Raw genomic sequence first — 21,095 nt, 5'->3', positions numbered from 1 at the left:
GAAAAGCTCTCCTAAAAATGAAATATGAAGTGACTTAAATGATTTTTTAAGGGAAAAAAGTCATTGTTACCAACTTTTAAAAAGCAATATGAAATTTACCTAAATGCACAAATTTGAGAGATGGAACTTTAAAACATGTGAAAAGTTTTGTTAACACTGAGAACTCTGACATCACCAATGCCCCCAAATACAACAATTTAATCAATCTTGATCACATTTGCTTACAAATGAATTATATAAAGAATGAGGTATACATACAAAATTTTTCAAACATTTTTATAGTTAATAGCTACTACAAAAATAAGGGGAAAGGTAGCTATATCTAATTTTTATTTGAAGACTTCCATTATCTGCTTGTCATTCAGCCTTGAAAGAAGATTTATGCCTTCAGTCTTCTCTTTCTTTATCTAATCATTCATTCCTTGATATTTGGTGGTATGCCTGTTGGTGGGGATCTCTTTTGTGCTTTTATTTCCCTGAAAGATGAGGCCCAGCCATTCCTTTCTTTGAAACCCTAGCATCTAGCACAAGATGCGGCACATAGCAGACACTTAATAAAGGCTTGTTGATTGCATAATTGATACCTGAATGCACCTGGTTTCTTTTCCCTAGCGTCATTTTGCCACTGTCACCCAGAAGGTGGGGAAAATGTTTCCCTGGATTTTTTTGGTCCAAGAGCACCCCTTTCTCCACCCTGGGTAGGGTGAAGTGCCATGGACCCGGAGCGCATGTGGGCGCATGCGTACAAACCCGGTTGTAATGACGTACTTCCGGCGTCGTGAGCTCTAGTCCCTTCAGCTCCAGGTTTGAATGCCGTTTCTCAGGCAGCTCAGAGAAAGCTGGTACGAGTCATGGAGCCAAAACTAGTCAAGCCTCCCGGCCAGGACATGGCCTTGGAGTTTCTCAAGAGCCGTTACGGAATCTGTAGCACTTTCCAGACTGGGTTAAATCCTCCCGCGGCCAGAGGTCTAGAAGACTGCCGCCCCTTCCTCCTGTCTCCTAGTCGGTTTCCTCGGTCCCACTCTGCTCCCGGAGCAGACGACCTCCCGTCCCCACCCCCCATTTCTCGCCAGGTAAAGTGAACGCTTTCCCCTTCCCGCGCTTCGCCCCGCCGCCGCGGCCCGTATCCCTCGGCTAGGAAGCTGTTGGTGTCTTTGTAGTTGGGGATGTAGGAGGCGGGGATGGCTGTAGTGCGCAGGTGATGATCCTGTCTGGTTGTCTCCATTATTAAGAGATTCACATTAGCTCGCTTTGATGTAGAAAGTTTGCAGTGTGCTTTTTTTTTTCTCGTTCGAGCCTCACAACCACCCGGTTAAGTAGGTTATATTTATATAGCCCCATTTTGCAAGGTCGAGGCAACAATTATTTGATATTAAACTCCTTACTCTATACCAGGAACTATGCTTTTAAATAAGGACTGGGGATACATGGTCAAGTCACCTACCCCTAATAAGTCTTCCTTAATGGGCCTAGCATTGGACTTTTCAAGAACCGCTGAGGATACACACAAGTCAAGTTGCCAGGCATTTATGTCCTGGGCCTGGCTGTGCCGGAGAATACAAACTAGAGACAGTTCCTCCCCTCTAGCAGCTCACATTTTAATGATGGAGACATCATGCTAACGATTACCTACTCTTGGAGAGGAAGAAAGAACTTTAGTTAAAGGGGATTAGTGAAGATGCAGTTTTAGCTAGAACTTGAAGGAAACCCAGAGGTGGAGATTAGAAAGAGGGAGAAAGTAACAGGAATGGGGGCAACCAGAGGAAATGCCAATCTGGAGATGGAGTTTCGGGAGAGGAGGAAGAGCAAGGATGAGTTTGAGGGGAGTAAAATACAAGAAGATTGGAAATAATAGGAAGGGGCCAGGTTACAAAAAGATTTTAATTGCCAAACAATTTAATTGTGCGTTAATTTCCTGAATCTTGGAAGCGATGCCACTGAAGTTGAATTAATGATTGGGTGGTGGGGAGGAGGGCATTTTAGAAAAAGGAAGTTAAGGGAGGGAGACAAGGTGAGTTCGTTCTTTTAGACTTGTCAAGTTTAAGGTAAGAGGCAGAGAAGCTTAAAAGCAGGGTTACACAGCTAAGTAAGTGTCAAGGTAAAATTAGAATTCGTCTTTTATCATTTCAAGTGTCTTGTTTTATACAGTGTGTTCCTTGCTACATCTTGAGCCCCAAAGAACCACTTTATTTTAATTTTAATTTTTAAAATTGTATAATTTTTATTGAACAAAAATGTATTTTCTCATATCTTAGAGAAAAAACCCTTGTAACACAAATATGCATATAGTCAAGCAAAGCACATTATGTTGGAAATGTCTAAAAATATGTTTCATTCTACATTTATATTCTGTCCTTCAAACCTATACATTTAGAGAATTTTGGAAGTGTTCTTAAAAAGAAGCAGTATGGCCCTAAGAATTAGCATGAAACTAATTTTTTATGCTTAGAAGAATACTACTATTACAAAATAATATTAGTTAAATTATGTAGATATTTCTGTTTGTGTTAGCTGTTATTTTAAGTACTAAAAGTACTTTACTTATGTTCTCATGTGTTGATCCTAAACATTTAATGAGTGGAAGTGTTTCCAGTATTTTTACCTCCTTTTTAATGATCAGGAAACTCAAGGGTCATAGTTTTACAGTTACTGAGTCCAATTCCTCATATTTTACAGTTGATACTGAAGCTAAGAAGAAATTAATGACCTGCTGGGAGTTAACATAGCTGAGGAGGAACATAAAACCAGATTTTTTATTTTTTTAAGTCCTCAGCCTTATCCATTACAGCATAATATCTTCTAGTTTCAAGGTTAAGAACTTGTACAAGGTCACCTTGCTAATAAATACCAGAGCTAAGACTTAAACTCAGAATTTATACTTTTAAAGTCAGTATTTCTTTCACTTTACTATAATTGCTTCCCTCAAAAGATAGTTGGAAGCAGTTTTATGTGGAGTGGTCAGAGAGCTGAGTATAAGGATGTCTTGCCCATGATCCTGCTTCTTTGGGAGGCTCTTTCTTAAGTTTCTTAATTCCTCTAAGCTTCGGTTTTCTTATTTGTTAAAAAATGGAAATGATAAAAAATTTATTGACCATCTCTTGTGTTCCTGGCACATTCATATAATATAGTATGGTATAATAAATAATATAAAAAGTTTAGCTTAAAACAGGCCTTCAGGGAGTCTACAACAAAGGGGAATAATTTTATATACAGTATTCTATTTGTAAGGGGTTACAAATAAGTTGCAGAATGCTGGGAGAAAAAGCCATTATTGACTTGATAGATCAAGTACACAGCATTATAGGCCTTATAGGGGACATCGCTAAACAATACTTTCTCTTTCTTCACTAAGTAGTTATGATGCTCCATACAAGTGTGATGCCAAATTCAAGGCATCTCATCTTCCTTGTGGTTGTCTTAAGATTTTTCCCTTCCTAACAAAACTTTTCAAAAAATGTATTTGTATTTAGAATGAGATATTATAAAAACATTGTAAAAGTTGGTTTTATATTTTAACTTATAATCAAGAGTTGAGTATTTTTAAGATAATCTTTTAAGTACTAATTATATGTTATTTCTTTTAGTTTGTTGGTTTGGATAATCAGGTCAAATGCAAAAGCAGAAGATCTCTTACTTACACAGGTAGGAAGATAAAGTTTCTTGTATATTTTGGTTTTCATAATGAAGTTCAGTTTTAGAAAATAGCTCTACAAAATTTGTTTATGGTAGTATAAGTAACAAATATTGTGATTTTCAGTTATTTTGATAAACTAATAGCTGATTTATAAATATCTTAAAAACCTGTTAGTCAAACTGAGCCAGTCTGGTTCTATCTTTTTTAATAGGTTTGTATCTACTTTCCCCACTTCCCCATTTAAAGCTTCTTTATTTTGGGCTAAAAAAACTCAAAAAACTTTGGAGGGGGCATATTTGGTGGCATATATCCATTATACTAAGATCCCAGTTATTGAAATGAAGTAATAATGTGCAACTAACTTATTGCAGTGTGCCTATAAAAGTGCCTAATTGAACCATAGAGGGTACTTTATATAGTAGGATCTAGCCCTGCCTCAGGTTGACATTTAATTTAGTTTATATCTAAGTAAAGGTCACTGTAAATATGTATTATCTCCTTTATAATGAATTGCTAGTCATTATATTAGTAGGATTTTGGTACTAAAATATCCCTAAAAAATCATATAAAAATACCTTTTTTTTTTTGAATTTGGTCATTACTTCGTAGATTTTAGATTTAGTCATTGACTTCCAATTATAAACTCTATTGGGATTGATATTTTTATGTGATATTTAATTTTCTCAATTCACCTATTACTATATTAACCATTCTTCCTATATTAACTTTTGTAGATAATAATTCTTACTGATTATAAATTTTAAAATGGAAATTAGTTCATCTTAAGAGAACACTTCCTGAAATATATTTGATATTTGAACAGATGTGACTAGATTCAATATATTAAATTAAAAATGTATTTGTTTGACCCTTCCAACATTATGAAAAAGAACTAAAAATACCTCTCATTAGTTTCTGAAAAGATAAGAAGGACTTGTATTTTTTATCTTAATTTTATTGAAAATATTTAGAATTTGCTGTCCTATACAGCCCTCCCCTTTGTCTCATTGAGTTCAAATGTATGTGACCTAAGATTTTATTAAATATTTATTGAGAATGTATGACATGTATAATAATACAAGAAACTACTGTGTGCTGAGGATATTAAAAAGTAGATATACTTTATGGGGTTTTACAGTTTAACTTTTGGCAATAAGATGTTACATACTCAAAGTAGTCAATTTCACTTTAAATTGTAGGAACAATATTCTCTGAAAAGTGATATGTCTATACTTTTTTATTTTAATTTTTTGTTTGCTGACAGATTGTTTTTTACTTAAAATATTTTCCTATGTTTAGATGATTCATTTTCGTTCCTTTCCTTCTTCCTTCCCTTCTCCCAGAGCCGATAAACAATTCCACTGGGTTGCTGACAGATGTATTGGATAACTATTCATCAGATCCCATTATGCCCCGGTCCATTGACTCAACATTAATATTTTCTCATGATTTGGGAATAAATTCTACAAAACCCCTTTGTGACTTGTCCAAGAAGAATGTGAATTGGTATGGTGTCTCTATCCCTACTAGGGATGGCCCTTTAATATTTCATAAATATACTAAAAACTAGATTTGAAATTTGTTTTTTTTTTCCCTGAGAGATTTAAATCTAATAATTTGAGTTCCATAAGCCTTAGTTATCTTAGCTAGATAAGGCATTTTGTTTAGTGCCTGAGTACATGTCAGGTGTCGTACTAACCACCGAAAATACAAATAAAAGCAGGCAATAAAGGCACTTTATCCTCAGGGAGTTTGCCTTCTGACTGTACAAAGGGAAACTAGAAGGGAGAAGCACTGGGTCTGGTGGCGTCGAAGTGAAATGGAGGCATATTTCTAGAAAAATAAGTGAAGGGTCAACTGCTAAAGTCCAGAGTGGATCCATGAAGACTCTGAACTTCTTGGGAGCAGGGTTTTATTTTGCTTCTGTTTTTTTTCCTTTCTTTGTATATCTAGCACTTACACAGTGATGGGAACTTAGTAGACATTAAATAAATACTGGTTGATTGAACCCAAGGTTCTGCTGTGGAGGCAGTAGGGATGATGGTTGGAGTCTATGTGGTATGAGTTTTGGAGGTGATGGATAGGAAGAGAGGTTGAAAGGAACCTCTTCATTTTTACTTAGAAACAGCCAAGAGTGGAGCATGAACATTATTAGATTTAATATTATATAATTGTATTTAACTATATAATATATATATATAATAAACTATATAATAGTATCTTAATCATCCTAAAATAAATAAAAACATTTCTATATTTGTACTTTCAGTTTGAATAATCCAAGACTCAAATGGGAATCTGTTTGTTTTAATTTGAATCCATATATATATTTTTAAAATCCTTACCTTTTGTCTTGGAACCAATACTGTGTATTGGTTCCAAGACAGAAGAGTAGTAAGGGCTGGGCAATGGGGGTTAAGTGACTTGCCCAGTTTAAGTCACACAGCTGGGAAGTGTCTGAGGCCAGATTTGAACACAGGACCTCCCGTCTCTAGACCTGGCTCTCAATGAATCCATATTTCTTGAGCAATGAGATGTTTGTGAATTTACTTAACAAATAATAACAATAGTACTTTATGATAGTTTATAGTTTGTAGAGTATTGAGTCCCCTTTGTATGTAATGTGCTATAAGACACAAAAGAAGGGCATAATTTATTCTGCCCCTCAAGGAGCTTATATTAGGACCATTAAAATTAAAAAAAAATTTTTTTGAGCATATAATTTTGTTAAGGAGACAAGACTTACACACATAATAAAACTATTACAGAACAATCCAAGACAGTGTATTACACTAAATTAAGCATGAGAAATGACCATAGTTTATAGTATAGACACTAGGTGTATAGGGCACCCATGAAGGGGAGAAGTTTAGAAATAAAGTAAGACTAAAGCTATATGAGAAGTAATGTGTTATCAAGGATCAAATTTGCTGAGGAGGTGTTGACTGGCATTGGTAGGAGTTTCCTTACCTGACTATAGCAGCGATTCCATTAGTAATAGGTCCAGGTCCTATTCTCTATTCAAATTTGCTTGAGAGCAATTCTCTAGGGATTTCAGGCAGGAATACTCATATTTTGTAGAGTTAAAAACAAATTTCAAATGAAAGGTATATGTTTTCCTTTACTTATTTAAATTCTCTACTTGATGTTCTCAGACTGCTTACTTTTTTCTATTGAAACTTCAGAGTGTAGGCAGGAAGAAGTGAAATTGCTTTGAAGTTCTTATATTAGTTTGTGATTTCACTAGAATTTTCTTACAAAAAAAGAAAGATAGCTTTGTTAATATTCCATATACTTTTCTAGTAAGTAATCTGGGAATGACTTATCATTTTAGCTTTATTCAGAACATCTAATGCATATAACTTATGTGAAGAACACTTTTGTGCTGGGGAAGATACATTTAGGAAAGGCTCAGTCTGCATTCATGGAGGGCAGATCAGGAAAGGCTTCATGTAAAAAGTGATGAGGGAAGGAGATAGTACATTCTGCATTTGGGGGATGGCTAGTGCAAAGGCATGGAGTTGGGAGATGGAATGTCTTGTGTAAACAACAGAGAAGAAGTTAGCCAGATTGTCAAATTTGGAAGAGAAATAATATAATGAGGTTGGAAAGATAGAGTAGGGCCAATTTACAACAGACTTTGAAAGCTAAATAGAAGTGATTATATATTTGATCTTAGAATACTAAGAGCATGCCTTAAGGAGCCTTAAGAGCTTATTGAGGAATGATATGATCAGATCTTCAACTTGAGGAAAATCACTTTTGCAGTTGTGTTGAACAGTGGTGACAATCTCATTTAGAAACAGGGGACACTAAACTATTTACAAGAATCCCTGTAGACCACAAATTGATTTAGAAAAAATATATTAACATTATATGTATTTTAACTTATTTGTTGAATATTTCCCAGTTACATATTAATCTGCATCTGGGGGCCTTTGGAGTTTATGGGCTGCTGTATGTTTGTGATGTAAGAATGATTGGACAGAACCGAAACCAGATGCAAGAGGACCAGTTAGGAGGCCAATGAGAAGTGATGTGGGCATTAATTAAGGTGGTGGATATATGAGTAGGGAAAAAAAGATTGAATGTGAGAGATTTAGAAGTAGAAATAACACTTGAACAACTAAATTGGCTGTATAGGGTAAGGTAAAGTGATTTTCTATTTTTTTACACACGTGTTATTTCTATTAATTCACATATATTATACATGTGAACATATATAGAGAAACACACATATATATACACACAGATTAAACCTGTGCTTTCATCAGTGTAGAGAACTAAGTAATAGAATTCTATTTTTCAATGCAGATGACCAACTTCCTTAATTTATATAGTCTTGGTTGTTGGGGCATGGGTGATTTGCTGATCACCTAGCCAGTATAGGACAGAAATGAGACTTAAACCAACCAAATCATCTTGATTGCTGCAGCTATTCCTCTGTTACTCTCATTTTCTATTATGCCATGTGTTATTTTTACTTTCTTATATATATTATAGATTTTTCCACCTTTGATATAATTTTACTGTAATTTACAAATTAATTTTCTCATTTTTGTATCTAAGTTTGAATATATGTAAAAGTCTACTTCAATTAACTACAAGTAGTGAATGGTCACTTGTTTTGACTAACATTAACATTTTTCTTTATGATTTGAAATACTAATTAGATAACCCTAGCCAAATCACTTTGTCCCTCCAGGCCTCAATTTCTTCATCTATGACATAAGGATAATAATACCTTTTCTTACATTATTGCTTTGTTATAAGGAAAGTGCTTTTTAAACTTTAAGGCATTTATGTACATAAAGATTATTGGTGCATTTCATTTGTGTAGTGTAGAATAGTTTGTGGGATTTTTAAAGATTGTTATATATAATTTTTTTTTAAAGTCTAGATGATGACTTGGATTATTTTTGTGATTTGAGTTCACTGGAAGTGGAAGAAGAGTTAGTTGAAAATGATCATAATGTCAACATAGAACAGCCGGTCAGACCATTCACAAAAGAAATACCCCAAGGTAAATAAAAATTCTATTTCAAAATAGTTTAGTTTTAACTTGGTCAAGAATGAAGAATAAAACATTTCTAGAAGTGTTAAAGTGGATGCTGAATTACTTACTTTACAAATTGTTTTGATATATTTTAACTTCATCTTTATTTTTGAAAATGTCCTTCTCTTTCCTTTTCACTAATTATGCTTCCCTTTATAACAAAAAATAAGCAGAAAAAAAGAATGTCAACAAAACTGATCAGTACATCAGATTGATCTGATGATACATTGCAGGGGCAAGTTTCTCTGCAAGAAGAGAAGAGGTGCCTTTTTATCATCTCTTTTGAGTCAAGCTTGGTCATAGAATGATACATCATTCTGGTTTGGTTTTTATTCTTCTCAGGCTCATTCACTCCTTAGGTGACCTTGGGCAGGTCACCTGACCTTTCTGGACCTCACTTTTTCTTGATAATATAAGAAGGGGATTGGAATAGATGGCCTCTGAAAAATCTCTTCCAGCTCTACAGCTTTTCAAATGGAAAAAAATTCTTTTATTTTTATGTCATTTACATTTTCCTATATATTCTTTCTTCCCTCCCTGAGCATCTTCCATCCCTTATATAACAAAGAATAAAAAGAGGGGCCACAAAATAGTATAACAAAACTAGCCAATTTATTAACCAAGACTGACATCAGTAGTCTCCCATTTCTTCAAAAACATACAGAGGAGTACATTTTCTCATTTCTTAGGGATTGTGCTTGGCCAGTATAATTTTTTATAATTTTGTACTAACATAGACTGAGAGCCTGAAGGTATCTTCTAAGTTTTTGAGTCTAGCTCTTTTGTTTTAGAGATAAAAGAAACTGAGACCCAGAAAGTTTAAGCGACTTACTCAGGGTTACACAGTGAGTAATTGTCTTTAGTTCAAATTCATACCCAACTCTCTTTGATACCAAGGCCATATGCTGTCTTAATTGTGTTATTCTTTCTATTTATTTTTGTAGTTATTCTGTGTGTTTTTTCCAGGTTCATTTCTTATCAGTTTATATAAGTCTTCTCATGTTTCTTGTTATTGATTGTATTCTTTGTTGCTTATTAGCACAGTAACATTGAATTACATTCATGCACTACCACTTGTTGAGCTTTTTCTCCATCATTGGGCATCTTCTTTATTTCAGTTCTTTACTATCTTAAAAAAGGCATCCTAAGAATGTTTTGGTACATATGGGATCGTTCTTTATATGGATTGCCTTCAAAGTATATGCCTAGAAGCGGGATCTCTTGGTCAAAGGGTATGGCTGTTTGAGTAATTTTCTTTTTCTTTTTTTTTTTTAACATTATTTTATTTGGTTTTGTGGGAAAGGTTGGGGGAAGGGCGGCTTAGTTTTTGTGCAAGTTTTTCCTCCTTCTTGTTCGTTTCTGTGGGGTACTGGAGAGTCCCTCCGTTCTTCCAAAGGTGATTTTTGTGCTCTTTTGAGGTAGTCTATTTCGCTCGGTGCCGGGGAGAGGAAGTGATTCGTGTCTAGATTGCAGCCATATTTACCAGGAAGTCCTTGAGTCATTTTCTTAACATAATTTCAAATTAATTTCTAGATCAGGGAAAACTTTACCAATGCTGCTTTTTTCTGCCTCTCTTTCTACAATCCTACTAACATAGATTATTTTCTTATCTCTGACGGTTTTCTGATATAAGGGGAAAATTTCATAGTTTTCACTTGCTTGTATGTATGAGATTTGCAGTATCCTTTCATATGGTTGTTAATAGTTGCAGTTCCCTTTTTTTCTTTTGAAAGCTTGTTTGTTTATATCCTTTAACTATGTAATCTATTGGAGAAATTACTTTTGATCACATATATATGTTTGTATTGGTTCTTTATGTCTTGGATATCACCTGCTTTTCAGAAATTTTGCAGAGATTTTTTTTCCAGTTGACTGCCTTACATATTATACTTGCAGTAATTTTGTTGGTGTGAAAACATTGAAATATTTTTTATTTTTTTGTAATCGCTTCTTTAAGTTATTTGGGTAAAAATTCACTGCCAGCAATAGCTGTGAAAAATACCTAATAGTTAAGCATGGTGTCTCTTGCTTGTAATCCCCATTATGGAGGAGCTTCAGACTTGGTGGTTTCCTTGAGGTTGAGAGTTCTAAGCCTCAGTAGAAGTAAGGCCATTTGAGTTTCATCTTTAAGGCATGACCAGTTTTTTGAATCCTTGGGAACAGGTGACTTACTAGGGTACCTAAAGAGGGACAACTGGCCTAGGCTAGGATTGTAGCAGGTTAAAACTTCCTTGCCAGTCAGAAGTGGGATCAGGTTCTTGAGTGGTGGAAATATGGAAACTTAGTACCAAAACCAAACAAAAACTATCTGATTTATTTTCCTTCTAACTTTTTTATAGTATGACCTTTAATAGTCAGGTCATTTTTCCATTTTAAGCTTATGCTATATGGCTTAAAATGTTAATTTGTCTAATTTTTATTTTTTTTATTTTTTTATTTTATAGTATTTTATTTAATTAATTTGTCTAATTTTTAAAAAATGTTAATTTAAATCTAATTTCTGCTAAACTGCTTTATAGTTTTTTGTTTTATTTTGTCAAATTGGGAATTCTTCCCCAAATAGTATATGTTATCAAGTTTATCAAACTCTGGGTTTTTGAATTGTTTCTGATTTTTTTCAAATATGTTCTACTTTTCTGTATTTTAATAAAAGTGTATTTTTAAAGGTCCTATATTATTGCCATGTTATAGTGGTTGTTAGGCATAATAATTTATTCACATATTTGTTGCTGAACTATTAGTTTTTTTTACCAGAAAAGAAGTCAATTTCATATTCAAGTCATATAAGGATTCCCTTTTTTTTTTTAAACCCTTAACATCTGCCCTAATAACAATTCTAAGGAAGAAGGGCAAGATCTAAGCAAATGGGGTTAAGTGACTTGCTCAGGGTCACACAACTAGAAAATGTATGAGATAAGATTTGAACCAAGGTTCTCCGAACTCCAGGTCTAGTGCTCTGTGCCACCTAGCCACCCTGCATGGAAGGAATCTTGAGCTAGAGTCTATGAAGTTAAAAAAGAGTTTTGGGGATAATTTTTTCAATTTAATTGATTTTCTTTGTAATAATAAGTATTTGGGGGGGGGAGGTAGGGGAAGGGAATAAGCATTTACTTAGCACCTGCTATGTGCCATTCACTGTGCAAACATCTCTTTTGATCATCACCAACAACCCTGCAAAGTAGGTACGATTATTTGCTTCTATTTTTAAAGTTGAGAAAACTGAAGCAAACTTAAGTGACTTGCCTAATGGTCATTCAGCTAATAAATGCTTTTTGAAATATCTTTATTATTATTTTTTTAGATTAAGTTTAGTCTTGAGCTCTTTAGATAATTTTCTTTGCTAGCTAAGACCCTTTTTCCTTGCTGCTTCTTGTTGTTTGGAATTGAAATAATGAAGTTTAATCATTGTGTTCCTTGGTGATTCAACCTTGAATTTCTTTTGTTGAGTGATATTTAGATTTTAGCATTTGTGCTTTGCTTTTTGTTTTCAATACTATGGACGATTTTCTGGCATTATTTCTCAAAAATAGTAGTCTTTTAACCTCGTCATGTTTTTTGGAAGAGAGCTTTAATCTTCAGTTTATATCTTCACATATTTTTCTCAAAGTTAGTAAGTTGGATACTTCCTTAACCTTTTGGTCCTGCCCCTATTACTGCCTTCAGGTTTGCCTGTCGGGGTTTAGAGTTTTCCTTAAGCCATTGTAGGGGCAGTATGGGGAGTGGAAGGAGTGACCTGTGGTTTAATGGACCTGCTGTGTTGTGGCCCCTCTGCTTTCCTCCATTTCAGTGAACCCCCAACACTGTCTTGTTTCTTCCTCCAATGCCGTCAATCACCCATGCTGGCCGAGGGTGGTACTCTCTTTTCCTGAGGGATGGACATGTGATGAAGTCAGGCTGAATCACTGATCCAGAGAGTGATGGCAGATGCCCTAAGAAAGCCCTATGTGGAGATCTCCATATTGGACCATTTGTGACTCCTTAACCCTTGGCTGTTATTGGAGAAGGCTTTCCTTTGTGTCAGGATGTTTCCATTATCTTCTCTTCTTTTTATTTGATTAACTCTGTCTTATTGTTGATTTGAATGGTGTGGATTCTGGGAGTAACTGTTTTACTTTGGTCTGTGACTCCTTTGGTATTGATTTTGGTTGTTGGTTTTGTTGTTGTGATTTGGTTGAGGCGAATAAGTATTAGAGTTTAGTTGTTTTATCTAATAGATTTTATGTAAAATATTCCAAATTCCTTAGAATCCTGGTTTCTAACCAGTAAAAGGGATTACTTAACTGCCATATTCCTCTTTTTTGCTGTTCATAATTTCTTGGAGGGAAAGGAGGAGGCTATGACTTCTTCCATGAAAAGTTTGGGGATCCCCATGGTTTAGTGTCTTATAAATTTATTCAAATAATGCTTTAAAATTAAAGAAGTTTAAATCTATACTTAGTTTTACTTTGTAATTAAGTTTTAATGTAGAAAATTAACTTTAAATTTTTCACTCTTTTTAGATGTTACTGTGCTATGTAATTCATTGCCTTCTAGTGAGCATTTCTGTGATGAATATTGCTCATCATCGAAGTATACTGACAAGTTAGAATCATTTAACAAGATGCTTAACCAACATAAGCAAAGTTCACTTCCACCTCATATTGATCTGATATATAATGAGCTATCTCTGATACATCAGAAATTGCAGGTGAGAGACATGATGAATTATAAATATCAAAGTATTTTATTTTATGTTCTTAGCAGTTAGCATCTAATAAAAGTTGAATGTAAAGTATATTAATTATTTGAGCAGTAGGGATAATGAAGGGAGAATTAAATCTCTGTTCATTTTCCTGAAGTTTTTTAAGGGGAAACATGGATGGGATGGTATATAGGGAGAATGTCTGTAAATAGTTAACTACACCTGGCAGATAAAGATGTGTTTGTTTTATGACTGGCTCCACTTCTATGGGATCTTAGGTGAGAAGAGAATGGGATGTTAGGTGAGAGGTGAATTGGGTGGGGAGAGGGATTAAAACTAATGATTTCATTGGTACAGGCAAACTTGGGGTGAGTTCCCCCGACTAGTGCAGATTGGCATATGTTTTGCAGTTTGCAGGCTTAGTGTGAACTGTGCAGTTAATGAGTTTTTCCAGGGTCACATAGGCAGCCCCTAATAGCAGTCACCTGGACTTAACCCAGGTCCTTCTGACATTATGCCTTGCTGCCTCTTACAGGATTAAAAGGGAAATCACTTTGCCCCTCCTAACCTTAATTTTCTCATCTGTAAAATCAGATTTAGACTGTGGCCCTTGTTTCTTCTCCCTTGACCTTTTCCTTACCACATAGTGATTCCCTCTGATGAAAATTCCCCATATCCCTGGTAAACACACTTTAAATGTTTTCTTCACATTATTACTCAGGAAAGCCTTTTAAAAAATTATCTTACTCCACATCTGTCCTTTAAAATAAGGAATGGATGTAAAATAACTAAAATGGAAAAATGTTTTACATAAGTGCACATGTAAAATCTGTATCTGATTGTTTACCTTCTCAATGTATTTCTTTGCAAGATTTCTGTTAAAGTTTCCTGATAATGCTATTTCTAACTATTTTGTGTTCCATATTTTAGTGAGACTCCCAAGTATTTTCTAAAGAATGTTTATCTCATTGAATTAAAATTGTATTTAAAAAAGCAGTGGTTTGCATCTAATGTATGTGTATTTGGGGTTTGTTTAAAAAAACTACTTAAAAAAACCCCTGATATTTTGATACAGCAAGAAACTGCAGGACAACAGGAGTTTGCTACAGAGCTTCAAAAACGAGCACACTTTTTAAGTCAAAAAGAAGAGTTGCTAGTCCAGCATGAAGTTGCTTTGACTAAAATTAAAAGTGTTGAAGAAGAAATTCATACAAAATTTCAAATTATGAAGGAGGTAACTTTATGTAGAAATATTTCAGATTAATGTTTCAGCTTTCTTCCTGACATGGTTAGTTAAAAAACTGACTTTTTACTACTTGATTTCACTTATGGGTGTTCTTGGTCTTGAAGACCAAGAAATGCACATTTGCTTTCAGTTTAAATTTGAGGCAAGTATAACTTAACTTAAATAATCATGTGTACTAAGTTGAATGAAACTTTTTTTGAGAAGTCATGTTTTTCTGCTTTTATAGTTTTTAACCAGAAGTAGTAAAGCTAAGAGCTTGAAGCAAAATGAAGTTTACTATTGTAGTTTCAAAGCCAGCAAAATGGAATGAAGTGGTTTTTATGATACTAAATAGCTTGCCATGCTTCCTAATGAAGGGATTTGTCAATGTCAAGAGATACTACCAATCCCTAGATCATATGCTTTTTTGTGTACTCATGTTTTATATGATAGATTTTTTTGTATCTCTTAGATAAAAAGTTTGTGCTAGTGAGTATTGTACTAGCACTTAGCACATTGTCTGTCATATATAGCAGACACTTAATAAATGCTTACTAACTAGTTGACTTGATTATAATTTGATGAAATAAAATTATTTCATACTTGATAATAATTCAATTTTAGAGATGACACTACTAAGAAACTCAGCTGCTTAAAAAGCTCAAATAGTTGTGCTGTTGCAACTTTTGAACATCTGTAGTCTGGTATTAGTTTTCAATTCATCTTACCCATTCTGGACTATTTTCTTTAAAGTACTATATTATATTTCTAGGATACTCAAAATCCTTTCCTGTGTCTAGCACTATTTTAGGCTCTGTCTGCATCATGCCCCCAAATTGTCTTTCCTATTCATTGACAAAATAAGCCAATCATACTGGTTGGTTGTCATCATTTATATAAAACTTATGATTGATTGGCCTATTATTCCTGGTCTTTAGGTTGTTGAATTGTGTATACAATATTAATTTGGAATTGGATATTTGGGCAATTAGCAAATGTTTCATTGGATTTTTTTCCCATGCATTTTGCTCTATCAGAACTTAGCATTTTCTAGGAAGAGATAAAATCTTGATTAATTTATTTTCATTTAACAGTTTTTCCCACATTACATATCCACTGGTATTTCATAAATATTATTATTGTGGTTTCTGCCATATTATTGTTTTGATTCTATTCATTATCAAAAATAGATCCTAGAGTTTCATCCTTAGCAATCTGAACTTAAAGTAGCCACAGTTCTTATGATGATCAAGTCTCAAGGTGTGGTGAGCTTGGCTCTATAATTTTATGCTTTTTATAACTTTACAATGTTATTTATTATTATTTAAAATATTAACAATTTAATGCTGATTATTTAAAGTTCAAAACTTTTAGTTAATTGATTAGTTGATGATTTCACTGAATATGTTATTAATACCATATTTTTACCTAATTTTTAGAAGTTATTTTTTTCTCCTAAGCATCATATTGAAGAAATTAAGCACTTAACAGAAGCTCTTAAAGAAAAGACTAAAGAAAATAAGAGACTCAAGTCATCTTTTGATTCATTGAAAGAATTAAATGATAACCTGAAAAAACAGGCAAGAGCTATTTTCAGTCTTATTTATTTGTAAAACTTAAATCTTAACATACATCATGTTTAGAGAAAATTTGGTAACAGTAGTGATAATTTTATCACAGACTATAAGCATGACTCTTTAAAAGATCATTAATAACTATCTTAGATGCTAACAATATGAAATTTCTATAGATTACAGAGTGATACCCGATTAAAAAAAAAAGATAGTCTTTACTAATCATTGAAAGAAGTATTCTGGCTTTGGGAACAAGTAATCTCTTGCAAGACTGGTTTCTGGTCATATTGGATATCTTGCAGCCTTTGTTTCTCAGTGTTGTGCTTACTTACTTTCTTCTGAAGATTTTGAATCTCAGGCTCTTAGTGGTGGAAAAGCCATTGAAACCAAGGCAGGAAAAAAAAGTCTGTTTCTGTGTCTTTATCTGTCATGTTTGAGGAATAGAGATTAAATGGATAATGTGCTAAGCACTGGGGATACAAATTGAAAAAGCAAGTTAGTCCCTGATTTCAAGGTGAAGTGGCAAAGCAGATGATAATACAACTTTTAAAATATTTCCAATGGAGAAAATACATATATTTCTGATGTTCAGTTATTTGATGATATTTTGGGGGTGAAACTTTTCTTTTTAAGTTTTTCTGTAGCTTCTGAGAAGGGTAGTAGATGACAGCAGCTGCAGAGGCAATTGATAAGCTACAGACATTGCTTCCTAGGACAGTGGCTGTAGAGACTGGTCTGGTGGCAGGGTTAATGGTCTAAGGGGGCATCCTGGAGCTCTTGGGTTTATTCACCCATGGATTGCAGTCAGTCATTGGGTAGTGTTCCTGCTGGTTGAACTGGCAGATTCCTGTAAAAGTCATTCTCCTTAATGATGTCTATGAGACACTGACTAGAAACAGCACTAGTAGTTTGGAGTATAATTCCCAGAGCTCCTGGATTTGGGATGTCCTGAACTCTCTCCACTAGACTACACGGGGAGGTGGTCAATGTAGCAGTCAAGTTGGTGGTTTGGATTTCTTGGCACATGATGCCTGTTTCTCCCTCTGGACTCCATACTGCTTAAGCAAATTTACTTTCCTGCTGTTTATTTACATGGCAATTCATGCTCAAGGGGATGATAGGGTCCTTCTCGATCAGATTACTCCTCTTTATGTTGGTTACAGGGGCTAGACTGGAAGGAGTGCTTGTAGTCTAGGGGCTCTGCTATTTCTGTGTCTCGGGTTTGCCTGCCCACTGTTTGGGAATTGGTATTGGTTGTGATGTGGCTGGTGAGCCCCTTCACTGGAAAGGTTGCTCCCCTCCTTAATAACCCCTGGGAGCTGTGCTACAAGCTGAACTGTTGGTATTGGGGGCACTGCTTTTCCTGGTGCTTTTGGCCCCTGAATTCTGGGCTGTTTTCTTCTAGTATCAGAAGGGATATGGTGGGCAAGATGGTGATGGTGATTTGACCTACTTGGTATATGCCACCTCATCTCTTCCTTAGGATAGGTACCTCATTGCTTAACCCTAAATGACTTGCCTGCCTCATTGGTGGTAGTTAGGCATATGTAGGCTATTCTGTTCTAGAGTGAAAAAAATTGTAGTTAATAAGTTCTTTAGCACACTGCTAACTAACAATATTTTTTCACAGTGATCTCATATTAGCTTGATGAATAATGTGAGATTTGTACTCTCATTGTTAAAAGAAGTATATATGTGTGAACGTGTGTGTGTGTGTGTGTGTACATGTGTGTGTGAATGTATGTGTGTATTCCATTTGTCACTTGTAGATGCAAGTGGTCATTTATGACATCAATTTACAGGAAAATATGGTAGGCAAATGCCTTTTATTTTGTTCAAGTTAGTATATATAAATTTTGTTTATGGTGCATTGAGAGTTATAATTCCAGAAAACAAATATTGTCCTTTCTAAGGGAGTCTCTTGATCCATTGACACTGGTTTCTTTGCTATTCCTTGAACAAAACACTCCATCTACCAACTTGGAGCATTTTCATTGACTTTCCTTTTGTGGAATTCACTCCTTCCCCATTTCAATCTCCTGTCTTCCTTCCAGTACAAGATAAAATTCCACCTCTGCAGGAAGTCTTTCTGGTCCCTCTTAATCATAGTTCCTTTTTTTGATTCCCTCCCACTCCCAGTTTATTCTATGTATAGATTATTTATATACAAAGTTATTTGCATGTTGTCCCCTACATTGGATAGGTAGCTCCTTGAAAACAAGACCTATCATGAGTCTTTTCTGTGTATTCACAGCATTTAGCACAATATCTGACACATAGTATGTAATATGATTAAGAATGGCACTAAATTTTATTTCTGTAAATATTTTACTTTTCTCTTTTAGTTAAATGATGTAAGTAAACAAAACAAGAAACTGGAAGTTCAGGCTAAGAAAGTTCAAGGTCGTTTAGAGAATTTACAGGTGAGTTTCCTACTCATTTACATCAATTTTTTTAAAAGTCCTTTTTTGGGGTCATTTTTAAGTAAATGTTATTTATTTCATGAGAAATGTACCTTTACAGAGGAAGTGTGATTTTGCAGCAGTACAGAAGTGTAAAGAAATTTCCCCATCCCTTCATGAAACGAAAACTACCAAGCAAGAAAAAACATCAACTTCAAGAATTAATAAGGTACAGTGAACAATTTTATAAGTAGAAAAGAAGGATAAATTGGACATATGTTCATTTTTAGCCTTTAATCAAAAGACATCAAAAGAAGATTAAAATATTCTGATGCTTAAATAAACATGTAAAGCTTTCAGCCTTTGTTGAAAATAGGAAAGCAGAAACATTGAAAAACTCTCAATTGCCAAATAGAATAAATTTGTTTTTTTTTTTAGATTCTCCTCTCCCCCCTGCCCTTAGATCTCTTTATATTGAGATTTATTGTCTGTTGACAGCTGAAGAATTTTTTGATCATTGATCTGTCATAATTGTCACTCAGTGCTGAGTGTTGGGTAAATTAATTTCTTTGGACCTTAGTTTCCTCTCTTTCCCTTTTTAAAAAATTATTTTATGCCTTAATAACAATTCTAAGAAGGCCAAGGGCTCCTCTTTAAAATAATAACAATCAGCTTTATATAATACATTATTTGTGATTTATGTATCTTATTTTATATGATTCTCACAATAACTATGAGATAAGTACTATAGGCATTATCTTAGTTCAATAAATGAGATAGTTAGAGAAGTTAAATGACTTTCCCACACATCTAGGAAATATTTTAGCCTTGGATTTGAACTCAAGCATCTCCTGACTTCTAGTCCAGCATTACTTTCACTTATACTTCCTGCCTTTAAGTTCCTTTCTGACCCTAAATTACAGTGGCCCTCTAATAAAGAACAGACCAAAGAAATCTAAGCAGTTATGTAAATTGTTTCTGAGTTACTACATACATGCTTTTTTCCTTTTCACACTGGCTAGTTCTCAGAGCATATATATACTTGGATTTTTTCAGTACAGGCAGTCCCAATGTGAGATCTTTTTTCCTCCAACTTAAGAGATCAGTAACTTGTCTGTAACTTAGTAGACATATTCTATGGAGTTGCTTGAGACCCTGAACAATTAGGTAACTTGCTCAGGATCCCAGGCAGTCTCAGAGGTGGAATCTGAAGTCACATTTTTCTGTGTTCCTTTTTAAAAATACAGTAAATATGTGTGTACATATACTCAGTTCTTCAGAGTTTTCGTGCAAATGGAAGCTTCTTTGTGCATTAGTAATTCATTCAATGAATTGCTGTGACTCCCTGAAAGAAGAAACAGATTTCCAATTGCTCAAGTCTAGTTTTAGTTGTGTGGAGAGTGTTTTGTAGTTGTGTTCATATAGTTCCTGTGTTTGTCTTGGGAGGTAGATTCCTAGTTTTTATTTTGTCTATGGTGATTTTGAATGGGATTTCTCTTTCTAGTTCTTGCTGCTGAGCTGTGTTGGAGATATATAGAAAAGCTGATGATTTATGTGGGTTTATTTTGTATCCTGCAACTTTGCTAAAGTTGTTGATTATTTCAATTAGCTTTTTGGTTGAATCTCTAGGATTCTTTAAGTAGACCATCATGTCATCCGCAAAGAGTGATAGCTTGGTCTCCTCCTTGCCTATTTTGATGCCTTCAATTAAAGAAATAGATTTATGAACCCTCTGGTATTGAGCTTTTCCACTTAGCTAGGTTAGTTGTCAGATACTTAGGCCTTTCTAGTCTGACATGAGATCTGCTGAAGCTCTACAAACATGAGCTTTTAAAAATTGTGGACACCTCCATGCTATGAAAAGACATCTAAATAGGTTTTTATTTGTCATATTTTTCTTTATTATTCTTTGAGGAAAGGCATTGCGGCAGAAGTTCCTAAAATTGGAATTAACTGACTATCAAGATCTTCCATTTGTTTAAGGCTTTATTGTGGTCATTCATATCCAGTTGTTAATAAAGTTTCATCGCATCAAACTTACATAAGGAGCTTAGGGTGAGAATTCTCTGATTCCTAAAGCATATGTTTTCAAATACTTGCTGATTTTGGCAGAGGCTTATTTATTGCATAGAGAGTGAACAAACATCTTATGTTGCGTGGGGATTTTTTTTTTTATTATTTTGGAGCAAGTATGACCAGATCATATAATAAAGACAAATTGAGTAGTAAAATGTTTATGTTAGCTTTTCTAGAATTACCTGATAAAATTTTTAATTGCTTAATAATGAGAATAATTTGGAATAAAATAATTTCTGGCTTGATTTCTTATTTATAGGTTAATGGACGTGTCTATGAGATTTTAATTGTTCTGATGGAATGGATATCAGATCATCATCTTAGCAAACTGGTACCAGAAGTTGGGGAAGGAGATGATCAAAAGCAGTCATGCCAATTGTCCACTCATAGAAACTATATTCAAGAGAAATGTGTAAAGGTATTTTTAAAAACTTTGAAATTTAATTA

At 34.3% G+C, this 21,095-nt stretch overlaps 1 protein-coding gene across 7 annotated transcripts in view; it reads left to right on the top strand.

The window, feature by feature from the left end:
* Positions 1 to 716: 716 nt before the first annotated feature.
* The window catches only part of CCDC138 (coiled-coil domain containing 138), a 76,362-nt gene continuing 55,983 nt past the window's right edge, over positions 717 to 21,095 (top strand). Inside the window, exons 1-10 of one of the 7 annotated variants that reach the window (XR_471299.3) lie at positions 717 to 1,073; positions 3,585 to 3,642; positions 4,978 to 5,140; positions 8,530 to 8,657; positions 13,190 to 13,377; positions 14,447 to 14,605; positions 16,036 to 16,176; positions 18,516 to 18,593; positions 18,694 to 18,801; positions 20,908 to 21,066. Coding sequence is in view for 6 of the 7 variants with exons in the window: in XM_007501214.3 (XP_007501276.2) it covers positions 852 to 1,073; positions 3,585 to 3,642; positions 4,978 to 5,140; positions 8,530 to 8,657; positions 13,190 to 13,377; positions 14,447 to 14,605; positions 16,036 to 16,176; positions 18,516 to 18,593; positions 18,694 to 18,801; positions 20,908 to 21,066 (1,404 nt within the window). In the remaining variant the exon portion in view is untranslated. Of the gene's footprint in view, positions 1,074 to 3,584; positions 3,643 to 4,977; positions 5,141 to 8,529; positions 8,658 to 13,189; positions 13,378 to 14,446; positions 14,606 to 16,035; positions 16,177 to 18,515; positions 18,594 to 18,693; positions 18,802 to 20,907; positions 21,067 to 21,095 lie in introns of those variants that run through there. The other 6 variants (XM_007501214.3, XM_007501213.3, XM_056807083.1 and 3 more) reach the window with 6 other exon arrangements.

Source organism: Monodelphis domestica, chromosome 8 (assembly GCF_027887165.1).
Source record: "Monodelphis domestica isolate mMonDom1 chromosome 8, mMonDom1.pri, whole genome shotgun sequence".
NCBI lineage: Eukaryota > Metazoa > Chordata > Mammalia > Didelphimorphia > Didelphidae > Monodelphis > Monodelphis domestica.
Note: the sequence above shows the minus strand (reverse complement) of the source record. Positions and strands in the feature narration are given on the sequence as shown.